A 12,936-nucleotide genomic window follows, 5' to 3' on the forward strand; every position below is an offset into this window, starting at 1 on the left:
AACACATTGGCACATAAATATGAAGAAGGCATTGATATATATGATGTCAAATAGAAATGATACATCAAACTTCAAAGGCGATACCAAATCCTGCTGATACCTGATAATTGTCCAATCAAAGACTCAAACAAAATAACATCACATATCCTGCTGATCGCTGATAGTGATAAATTGATAATTGTCCAATCAAGGACTCAAACAAAATAACATCACAATGTCACATATCTTGCTGATCCCTAATAGTGATAATTGTCCAATCAAGGACTCAAACAAAACAACATCACATATATAAAACTTTTAAAGTATTTCATCATCATGAGTTATAAACTTATATGTAGCAAAAGTTGCAAAACAAATAAAACTAGCAGCTATCTATATGAGACCATTGGCCTCTCCCTAGCAGCTTTCTTTCTGTCTTGTTCAGCAATTGCTTCACGAGCTTTTTGTATAACCTCTGCACTAGAAACCATACAAGGCATCACATCTGCATCATATGCAGAGAGTTTAGCCAAATGGTATTTCAGTCGTGTAATCCCTCCTGACATCTTGGTCCCACACAAGTTGCATGATATATATGCCTGATTTGCCCCACCAACAGCCTCCCCATACTCCCAAAATGGATCCAAGGCTTTTGGGCCTTGGCATATTTGACATTTGTAGTGAACTAATTCAAACCTAGGGCACAAAAAAACGAAAAATTGGCATTAAACCCCCCAACACAAAATGAAAAAATAATAAGTAATAACAACCTCATTCAAAAACAATTACTACATTATTTGCATTTTGCAATGTGAATGAAAAATGGCAATAAGAGGGTGCATAAGAAAGTTGAAAAAAAAATGAAGCTTGCTGTCCAAATATGGAGAAAACCCTTGCATTGGTTCATGGGCATGAAAATCATAGCAAATGGAAAAAAACAAAGAAACAAAATGTTGGTAGGCAAAGAGGCAAGCAAGCATAACCCTAAATCTATGAAAAAATCATTAACATAGGGGTTTTTAAGAACATACTTGCTAATGGAAGAAATGAAGTTTGTCTCACTATTCTTCAATCTTTGATCCACAAAAAAATCTTAATTGGTGGTGATAATCGTCGTTTGATCTTCAAACCCTCCTTGACAAGCACCACAAAACTCTTCCCCTTTCTTCTCCAACACTCAGAAACAGAAATGAAGAAAAAAAAAACCAATTTTCTTTTTTTGTAGCCGCGGAAAAACACGCCCGGTGATATTTTATATCGTCGCGCGATATTTTTGCAAATATCGCTGATATTTTGGAAATCGCGCAATATTTTTGGGAGCCGAAAATATCGCGATATTTCCGATATTCGGCGATATATCGCCGATATTATCAACACTGATTTGAACCACAGGTACATGAAGATCTTCTCTATAGCTCCTCCAAGTTTCACGATCTAAAATGTCACAAACGAAAAGATATAGTGAAAATGTTAAGATGAATTGTTCACTCCATTAATCACATTCTTGTTTCCACCTTTGGACTCCAAAATTTATTCCTCAACTCCCCTTGCGACTTCAAATCTCTTTGATGAATTCATGTCCAAATAAACACATATTGCTTTTATTTATAGTGTTTGCACGTTCAGTTATTGGGCTGACTTGTAAAACTGGTTGGGTTGGCCTACTTGTACTTTGGTTGGGTTATCTTGACGAAATATTTCATATCTCGTCAGTGCTATCTAATTAGAGAGAGTGCCATATACCGTTGGAAAGGTCTCGGAATAAGCTTGCCAACCATATATCCTATTCTCCCATTTGAGCTAGGTAATTGGTGTAAAAATGCATTCAAATATAGGGTATACAAATGCGGCATCAAAAGTCCAAAAACAATATTTCCATCAATCTTCATTTTCCAATCTTTATATTGGACATAAGTAGGCTCCCCTGTCTTTGACAACAATATTTCCAACAATCTCTGGTTGAGAAGCTTGTGTTGTCTCTTGCTGAGAATCTCTTACTGTAGATCTTTTTTTGTTTAGCTGTGAGAGTTGAGATCATGTCTTCTAAAGTGTGTGAAGACATTTGATTGAGTGTAAACATGGCATTGTTGTATTGAGAAGGTAAAAATTTAACGAAATGGCTTTAGCATCCTCTTATTCTATTGTAGCTTTGAATTCAGCTAGCCTTCTAATGAGAGATCTCAGATTGTTTATATGGCTAAACATAGTGACTTTGACAGACATCTTGAACAGGAATAAGTGTGGCTCCAGAGAGGCTCTGCATTCATTGCTTTTGCTCCAAACAGCTTATTGAGATTATCCATATTTTGTTTGATGATTTATCTAGCTCTACATGATGCAACTTAGAGTCTAAGAGAGCGAAGCCAATAATAGCTTTGGCTTTATCATCTCTACCCTGCCATTCCAATAATTTATTTGGATTTGTAATTTTGTAGGGGATTGGTCAGTCCCTTTTATTATTCCCATAGGTCTTTGTTCATCAACTGCATATGGGTTTTCACTTTCTAGTTATGGAAATTTTGTGCATTGAATTTTTCTATAGGCGTTTCCATTTTCAAAAATTCTGATTGGAATATAATGAAAAATTCTGGTAAATACCTCTACAAAGTAACACTTGATGGTTGATGTACGTTGGTCTGTACGTCAGGCTGGTGTACAGAGACTCTACAGCGATTGGCTGGTGGCATTACAATGGACATATATCAATTATACAGAAACTAGTTGGTATCTTTACAATATATGTACGGAAATTGTATGGTGGTTGGTTGGCATCTCTACAGCAGATGTATGAAAATTGTATGGTAAACAACAGACTGCTACATGGTAGCGACAGGTTGTATAGTGGCTGGCGGGGATTGAATTCTCCATGAATCACTTGAACACCTTTTTTTTCCTCTCAAGTCAAATCTTTAATTTGTGTTTCCCTATACTTCATAATAAATGAGATGGCAGCTACTTAATGTTTTTTGGCCACTGACCTTTTAATTTCATGCCTACATATCCTTTCCAGTGTGGAAGGATTCTTTGATGAGGCAACTCTTCCAAACTGATATGGTGGCTGTTCTTCTATACAGCAAAACAATAGCTCTTCAAAAGGTGGCTAGATGATGGCTACAGATTTCAAGGGAATGGAATCTTCCTTCATTGAATGTCAACTCAATTTGCCTCCATCTCATGTCCTCTTCATTTGATCTTCTGACCCAGTGGTTGGACAGTTCTCTTCACCTTGCAATCAATTGCTTCAACATGGCCATGAGGATCTCCCCACTCTGATACCATATATGAAGAAGCTAAATTGCTAAATCTCAAAACCCTAGATAGGGTTGCGTTGAAGTACACACAATAACACAAGATTATACCAAGGAAATACTTCACTCTATCACAATGAGATTCACTTCTATTATATAGAATTCGGGAGGCCACAATTGTCCAAAAGTCTATATGCTAATAATAACCAGAAACCTTAATTTTTATCCCAAGTCACTACGGTGACTTTATTACACATGTAAGACCTATATTCTAACATTTTTCCCATCGAGTTTGTGGGATTCCAGCATCATGAAATTGTCAATGTCGACCATATCTAATGTGTTTAAACTTTATTTTTCCAAAAAAAATATTCTACGTATGACTCCAGTTCAAAACATAAACCCTTATGAATTAAAAAAAACCAATTTATATCTCCGGATAAACACTTTTGCAGTAAGGGATTTCTGTTTATAGTTTGTGGAGGGTTTTAAAACAGGGTTTTCATGCTATAATTTGTGGAGGATTTGCTTCAAATAATTTCATAAATCAGAACTCCAGATCACTGTCACCTTTTGTATCTTCAGGAATGATCATGAAATTTTTGCTGTGAGAATTTTATAGCTATAAATTACTGTGTACCTTCTCAAATTTCCAATGCTGCTGGGTCAAATTGGTCAATCTTCTGATAGAGCAAGTCGCACCTCAAATTTCCAAGGCATAATTTTCCCATACACAAATTTCAAGTGTGTATGGGTTGCTTCTGATGGATGTATGGGTGTGTTTTTCTGCTTGGTGGAAAGTTGGGCTATGCAAACTCCCCATTTTTTTCCCTCTTCAGCTCCAATGCTGCCTCTCAATCAAAATGTGAGTCACTAGATTCAGTGGATGTGCCAAACCTTCTCAAATTTCCAATGCTGCTGGGTCAAATTGGTCAATCTTCTGATAGAGCAAGTCGCACCTTCTCAAATTTCCAAGGCATAATTTTGAAATTTTCCCATACACAAATTTCAAGTGTGTATGGGTTGCTTCTGATGGATGTATGGGTGTGTTTTTCTGCTTGGTGGAAAGTTGGGCTATGCAAACTCCCCATTTTTTTCCCTCTTCAGCTCCAATGCTGCCTCTCAATCAAAATGTGAGTCACTAGATTCAGTGGATGTGCCAAACTTTATCTTGACATGGTTCTCTGTCATGGGCCAGTACCACAGTCATTGTGGTGCCTCTGATACCATTTTAAACAAATAAATGAAGAGATGAGACAATGTTAATAAGAAGCACATTGATATAATTTGTCGTTTCTGTTGTCACATCTCTTTACTTATTTGTTTAACATCCTTATCTGACTTGTGGCAATCAAACCATGGCTACAGGCCCAGTGTTGGTGAACCATCAATTTGTGCCCTACAAGTGGTATGCCTGTTCAAAGATATGATTGAATTATATTCTTTGGGGTGTTGATTTCTGCCCAAATGTTAGTTTGTAAATTCTGCAACATGAAGTGGGGTGTGTGTGCATGCATGGGTGGATGGGTAGGTGCATGCATGTATGCTGGGTGGGTGGGTGTCTTTCTGCGTGTGGCCTAAACTGTCCACTCAAAGCAAGGTGGTTTGTTGGTTGCTGTTGGAATCGTTTTTTGTGTTGAGGTTCTGAAATATAGGATCTCTTACGAATTTCTCTAACTTGATTTTCTTAGGCAGCAGTGCTAGTTGGAAATAAGTGTTTCGGTTATATTGTACTAGGAATGTATATTGTAGATGGAGTATCTCAAAAATAGCTGTTTCTCATCTTCAACCTCGTTTCTACTGCATAATTTGCATAGGGTGTTTTTGTAAGATGTTTTAAGAGTTGTCATCTTCCCGTCTGACACTGTAAATCCTTGATCTAGTTCTCATCTTGCTGATATTCTTTTTCTATTCCAACTAATTTTCTTATCAAGTGGTATGGTGGCTTAAGTTCTAGACTGAGACATTCTTTACAATATATATTTTTTTTATCTCGTGGAGGAATTATGGGTTCCACAAGACTTTGCTGGTTTTGACTTTTAGGTAGTATTTGGTGCCGTTTGATCTAGTGAAAAGTTGGAGATTCTTGAATTGAATGGCCATCTGATGCTACCATCAGGCCATCCTGCATGCTATGGTTTTGAAATGGGTGACCATTCTGTTTTCTAATATTAGTTCTTATAATGATAAGGTATTTAAGCCTTTAAATTTCTTTTATGGTAGAACTGTGGTCTAGGCCATGGTGGTTTTGTACTTTACACAAATGTATAAAGGTGGTCAGTTTTTGCAACATAAATTATGCCTCACTTTCTGTAGCATGTCGCATAATAATTTAACTGAGCACCATATGGAGCTATGTGATCCTTCACAGTTTCAGAAGGAAGTATACAACGTTTACAAATAGGTCTATAGGAATCACTTACAGCCAGATGACAGTTAATGTTTTGTTTAAATATGTAGCATGCTATATTCTGCATTTGTAATTACGATGAAGTTTTTGTCAAACTCTTTAGGTTTAGATGTTCATATTTGAAAATTGTTTGAAGAATCAATCTTCACAGAAATTCTAGTCCTGCCAACTGAATGCATTGTGTTGGCTGACATGATTAAAAAGTGGAAATACATTATAGGGAATGGCTTTTGGATTTCTTATTGCATTTTATATTGGACAGGTGAAGCAACTGGATGAAAACATAGAGAGAACAATGGAAGCATGGAAGGGCCCGACAGAAGTAGAAGTGGAGTTGGAGAGCAGGCTCTCACAACTTACTGATCTCCTAATTCAGAAGCAGGCACAGGTTTGTATGCAGACTGGAATGGATTGCTATAGTTGTGATGCTTCTGCAAGCAGTAAATTTGTTATGGCTATTTTTGAATTGAATCCCATATATACACAGAAAGGTCTAATAATATTCCTATTTTCTTGTAAGCTGAAACAATATCAAGTCTGCTTGTTTCTGCATTGCTGGTGCCATATAAAAGCTATTTATTTAAAATTGTAAATACACAAAGGAATGGGCTTGAGCCTTTTGTATATTATAGTTTTTTTTTGTTATTGCTGATGTGGCATTTGTCAGGGAAGCATATAGTAGCTTGCTTTAGCCTTCCATAGAACATGCATGTGAGATTCTGGAAATATGCAGTTAGTTGACAAATGGTTGGTACGCATATGCTGTCAGTGTTGATGTGGCATTTGTTAGGCAAGCATATTGTAGCTTGCTCTAGGCTTCCGTAGAACATACATGTGAGGTTATAGCAACAGACAGTTGATGAGTGGTTTTTATGTATATGCACTTCATATTTGTGCCCTTAAAGTAAATCTATGAGAGAATTTTTAGCAAAAGCCTTATGTTTGTTATTGACGTTGAATTGTACACATTTTTTAGAGCTAGCATTTCTCCATTGATAGTTACTGCCTCCTTTGAGTCTTTGCATTATAAATTTGTTGCAGTATTTTGCTGGGTCTTGGACTTTTTAATTCTTTTTGCTCCTAGACTTATTTAAGCATGTATGGGATGTGGCATCAACCCCAGCTGTTATCTATTCCTGATGCAATTCTTTGTTATATATCCTCACATCATGCAATGAGGATAATAGTATGCCTTTCTTGATTGCTTGACAGGTTGAAGCCCTCTCTGCTGAGACAGCAACATTGCTCTTCAGGCTAGAGGTACATCATTTTATTTTCTCTACAGAATATTCTAATCATGGTTGTTGTTCTTTTGAATGTTTGTTCATTAGCTACATGGTATTAGTTAACTTGCAAGGAATTAGGAGGGTTTGGAGTTCTAATATATCATGATGGCATTTCAACATGAATCAACAGGGACTCGCACAGTCAAACATGTCAAAAGGCAAGAAGTCTTCAGTCTTGTTGGATTCAGTTTCAATTGATGATGACTTGGAGTTTGGATTGGCTAGATCATATGGTTCCAGGAGAAAAGAAATTAATGATCATGGAGATTTTGGAGGACGCACTATTTTCTTTGTTCTTCGCCAATTGGACATGGTCTTCTCTGCTGGTGCTTATTATCTACGAAGGCATGGGCCGGCAAAATGTTGTGCCTTAGCATATCTTCTGGCTTTACATATTTGGGTGATATTCGTGCTGTTTTTACGTTCTCAAGAAGCAGAGGACACAAGATCTGGTGCTCTCTTCTCATTAGACAGTCTTAATAATGCAACGAGTTCCTTGAATTCTACTCAGTCCTAATTGTACATGCTGCGATTCTTTAAGAACCATGACAAAGTGCTTTCTGTGTACTGGACTGTTCAAAATTGGAGAAGCACATTTGAGCTAATTCTGTATAGCTAATTAGATGCCACTTCCATTCGAATTGAATTTATCAACGATACAACCTTCATTGAATTCTGCCAAGTCCCTCATCTTCCTCATGCCATCTTTTGCAAAGATGTGGCAAAGTAATCCTATCAATATTTTGTAAAAAGCATCTGACAATGGATATAATTTTAAAGGGCGTAAGCCTAATGTTAAAAGCTTGAATTGATAAATGAGATTGCATATTCATCCATCCATCATCTTAGTTTGTAAGTGAGCATCAACAACAATCAGCATTTGAGACACGATTGAGATCATCTTTATTAGTGCAAATATTTGTTACATGCTTTTAGTGGATGCCATGCACATAAAGTATCATTCTAGATTTTTTGAATGACCGACACTAACATGCCATGGTGTTTATTCATAAATGAATGAACAACTCCAATCTTATAATAGCTAAGATTTAAATTAATTGACAATGGAAGAATTTGGTAAGTTTTAATTCTAAAATCAGTAAGCTGTGTAGCTGTTTTTAGGTCAGTGGTATAGTGGTAAAAGAACTTATTGAAGCAGTGGGGCATGTAGTATTTTGAACTGTAGTTTGAATTCAAATAAATAGTTCACTCATCAAATATTATAATACCAAGTATGTTAGTATTATAGTCAACATGACTTGGACTTGGCATTAACTCAGCAAATCCAAAATGGAGAATCAATTCAGCAACTCGGTAAACTCGATATGGAGAATAAACTTGGCACTCGGAAGTAATTTGGCTTATTGAAAAATCCAGGAATATATAAGCCCAAAAAATCAGAGTACATAAACTCAATAAAACTCGGCAAAACTCAACAAACACGCCAACTCGGCAATAGTTTGCTGAGTTTGACCAAAATACAGAAGTGTGACTCAGCTAGCTAAGATGACAATCTGAGTCAATTCATGAGCACTCAGCAGGGTGTAAGCGATGTGTATACCGTCTGCCAGATGTTACAGTAGACACGGTGATGTACCTTAGAGAAATAACTCGTGTTGCTACCCGTTAATCAAAATGCCACATCAACTGTTGAGCTTGGTTCCTAAGCTTTGATACTGTTTCTTCAACACATAAAATGTGAGCTTTAGAAGTATAGATAAATATATGTGGGGATTTATACCAATGCAGAAGAAACAAACAATTATATACACAAATGTGGAGATAACAATAAATATCAGATATATTAATGATAATGCAGCAAGTATATTAATAGGAGCCCGAGGTTGGTTACCCACATTGCACATCACACTGGAGTTATTTTTCGTCATTACATTAATATATAACATGTTAAATTGATTATAGTGATTTATTCATCCAACCACTAACCTTCAACATATAAACATTAATGTTACACTACTCACATATCCATTTACATTACTGTCTAACTTGAAAGATTCTAAAAGATATACTCTGTGGTTGATGTTGCTCGTTCAATGATATACTGTTAGACAAGGAAATGACAATGATGACCTTTTGATAGTAGTTATATATTATATTCTGAACGTTTTTCACGTTTAGCTAGGGGTGCTTTTCTTTTAGCATATGACCTCTTTACAAATTTATCTGGAAAATGGGAGTTGAACTGTGATCTTAAACGACTTTTTGAGAGTTTGGATTTTTAAACTTTTAATTATTGTTTAGGATTTGAACAAATGTGATGGATAGCAAAGATTATCTCAATTAATGTTGCTCAAGAAAGTTCCTCACTCTTAAATGTTTCAAGAAACCAATTTTGAAGACAGGCAAATGAGAACTAGAATATTGAAAGGATGCTATGCACAAATTAACTGAGGGCGGAGGTTATTGTAGAAAAATATGGTTTCCTGTAGCCCTCCCAGTTTCAGTTTTCTTTGCATGAGTTTAAAGCCCACAGCCCCACATAAAAATGTTGATATATAACATTTTTATATATCAAATTTAAAGAAAAAAAATACAGGCTACCACTTTGTCACTAACTTTTCAGCTGATAGAAATTAAAGAGACAAGCAATCACACAAAATTTACACTTATTTTTGGTCAATCTCTGACCCCGAAAAAACCCACAAGAGGAAAACCGGTTTAGGAGGAGTTTTTATTTTTGCTTCCCAGGGAATTTATACACAACAATTTAATAACACAGGGTACTTATCTCCCTTGGAAAATGAGCCACAGTCCAACAAACTTAGCTTGGAAGTTTGAGCCACCTTTAGCCTTGATAATGTTGAAAAAGTGACTAGGTTCAGTTTTCATAATTATCTTTGTACTTATATCAATATGTATTTCATGTAAAAAAATGAAGAAAAAGAATTATTATTATTATTATAGTAGTCAAAGCATGTTCATCATGTTTCTAGGGTTTATTGAGTCCAAAAGAAAAATTATCATGTGTCAAAGTCGTATTTGGACTATATGTAACAAAAAATATATATATATATTTTCAGTAAAAAATAGTCATTTTGTCCCACAAGACCAAGTCAACCCTGCCTTGACAAGTCAGCCTTGAAAAGGCATCTGTTCGACCTCTTGGATGGATATAAGAGGAAGGGACTTTGATCTCATTTGATCACTTGCTCACTCATCGATCTCTGTGCAAGAAAGAAGAAGAAATAGAGAACAGGCCAAGGAGACGGAGAAGAATCTAAGGAAAGAAGAAAAATCAAATTTTTGGTTGCTTTTGTTCACACGTGTGAAGGCACTGGGGCAACTTTGCAAATTACAAGACTGGAATTCAATGGTGAAGGTACTTGGGAAACTCTGTGAAGTTGCAAGTCCGAAATTCTGAAGATCTAAAGGAGGGCTGACTTGGTTCCTTATGGAGGTCTTGTTCTTGGGTTTTGGATGTCTCACTTTGATTTGATTATATAAGAAGAGTTGTTTGGGTTTTCTCCCTTGTGGGGTTTTGCCTAGGCTTGGAACCTACATTTTGTGTTCTTTGTCTCTTGTGATCCTCATGCACTTTATATTTTGGTAATTGCTTGATGAAGAAGACATAATAAAGTAATAAAAGCCAACAAACACTCACAAATAATTATCAAGTAAGAGGAATCAACCCTAATCTACTAGTATATTGGTTTCTCAACATAGTGTCAAAGCTAAGGTGAAGAAAGGACAACTTGAGGATCACTTTTGTTGGCATTCTTGTTTGAAGACATTCTTGAATCAAGTATCTTTTCTCTCTCCTAATGGCAAGACATATGAAGGAAGTTCACAAGACTCTTAGGAGTCTCCTTGAATCTATCAAAGGTTGCATCATCAAGTTCATCTCCAAGCTATCTAAAGGAGTCATGGATGGAAGTTTTTTTTTATTCTCTTATAGGCTCTTTTGAAGATGATAGTACATGGGTAATCGACAATGGAGCTTCAAGGCATATGACAGGGGAACATGATCAATTCAAAACTATATCAAAATGAAACTCCTCATTCAGTGAAACTTGGAGACAAGAATAACTACTCTTTTAAAGGGATTGGATCTACCTCTTTGGAGCTGAAAACTGGTGGAAATATTCATCTCAACAACATTATATATATTCCAAGTTTAAAAAAGAACTTGCTTTCTATTTCTTGTTTTGAAGATAGAGGTGATAGGGTGGCATTTGTTGATGGAAAAGTTATTGTTTGGGCTAAGGGATCTAGCATTGAAAATGCAAGGACTACTGGGATTCGTGAGGGGAGGTTGTATAGATTTCTAGCTACTACTCCTCAAGCTCTAGTACATTTAGACATCAACCCTTGTGAGTTATGGCATAGACGGTATGGTCACCTCCATTACAAGATATTGTCATCATTAAATCATATGGTTACTGGTATACCCAAATTGAAAGAACATGAAGGAGTTTGTAAGGGATGTGACCTTGGAAAAATATAAAGAAACCCTTTACTAGCAGTGATACAAGATCCAAAGAAATTTTGGATCTCATACATTCCGATGTTTGTGGACCTATGGCAGAGAAATCACTTAGTGGTCATCAATACTATGTAACATTCATTGATGATCACTCTAGAAATACTTGGATATATCTCCTAAAGTCTAAGGATGAAGTATTTGAGAAATTCCAAGAGTTGAAGGTAGAAGTAGAAAATTTGACAGAAAAGAAGATCAAAACCCTAAGATCTGATAATGGTGGAGAATATACTTCTAGAGAACTTGTGGCTTTTTGCAAAGAAACAAGAATTAAGAGGGAGTTGATAGTTCCCTACAATTCTCAACATAATGGTGTGGTTTAAAGGAAAAATCGATCCATTAAGGAATGTGTTACAACCATGCTACATGACCAAGACCTTCCCAAGTTCTTATGGGGAGAAGCTTTTGTAACAACAATATACATTAAAAATCGAAGTCCTCATAGAATTCTTAATGACATGACCTCGGAAGAAACTTTCACAGGAAAGAAGCCAAGTGTTGATCATCTCTAAATTTTTGTATGTCTTGTATACATTCACATTCCCAAGTACAAAAGGAAGAAGTTGGACCCAACATGTATGAAATGCATCTTTGTTGAATATAGCACTTTACTAAAAACATACTAAGTCTACATCAAGGAAGATCACCGTATTGAAGTAAGCAAAGATGTCAATTTTGATGAAAACGTTGCATACAAGAAGTCCAAGGATATTTCCATTGATTCTGATGAGGAAGAAGAAGTTATCTTTGCAAATGAAGAAGTTTCAAGGCATGACATTACTCCAGAACCTACAACTAATCGTGAAGAAATTGAAGGACCAAGTAAACCTATGCAACAAGTCATCGTCCCAAAAACTTGAAAGAGGCTAGCTTGGTTAAGGTCAACTCTACAACAGTCGAAGGACATGCAACAATGAAAGGAGCATTCAGAGAAAGCAAGAATCCTAAGAGATATTCAGGTTATGCAACTTACATGACTAAACTTATTGAAGCAAAACCTACCACTTATGAAATGATGACTGAACATCAAGAATGGAAGGATGCAATGTAAGAAGAATACTAGTCTATAATGAAGAATGATGTTTGGGAAATTGTTCCTAGACCACAAGACAAATTGGTTGTGACTTCCAAATGGGTGTACAAGATCAATCATGCAGTTGATTATTGACAAGTATAAGGCAAGGTTCGTGGCAAGATGGTTCTCTTAGAAAGAAGGATTCGATTATGAAGAAAATTTTGCTCCTACAACCAAATATACAACCATTAGATCACTCATTTATGTTGCAGTTACTATGGGATGGAACATCCATCAAATGGGCGTAAAAACAACCTTTCTAAATGGGACGATTGTTGAAGAAGTCTATGTTTTGCAACATGTTATGAATAAAATTATATAAAAAAAATGTAAATATAAATAATAATAACAATCATAGTATTGAATAATTAGTTATTAGTACTGAAGAGACATGTCTAATGGGACATGACCATTGATGAAGAGGCACCTGCCTAAGT

General features: G+C 35.9%; 1 protein-coding gene across 1 annotated transcript in view; it reads left to right on the forward strand.

Moving 5' to 3' along the window:
- GC2 (golgin Putative 2) overlaps window positions 1–7,759 on the forward strand; it is a 139,653-nt gene extending 131,894 nt beyond the window's left edge. The window contains exons 9-11 of the mRNA XM_089388003.1: window positions 5,900–6,025; window positions 6,850–6,897; window positions 7,054–7,759. Coding sequence (XP_089244129.1) covers window positions 5,900–6,025; window positions 6,850–6,897; window positions 7,054–7,440 — 561 coding nt within the window. The 3' untranslated portion in view covers window positions 7,441–7,759. The remainder of the gene's footprint in view (window positions 1–5,899; window positions 6,026–6,849; window positions 6,898–7,053) is intronic.
- Window positions 7,760–12,936: the final 5,177 nt, after the last annotated feature.

This window comes from Pinus tabuliformis, chromosome Q (assembly GCF_031772625.1).
Source record: "Pinus tabuliformis cultivar Carrire ecotype Pingquan chromosome Q, CPIR1, whole genome shotgun sequence".
In the NCBI taxonomy this organism is placed as follows: Eukaryota; Viridiplantae; Streptophyta; class Pinopsida; order Pinales; family Pinaceae; genus Pinus; species Pinus tabuliformis.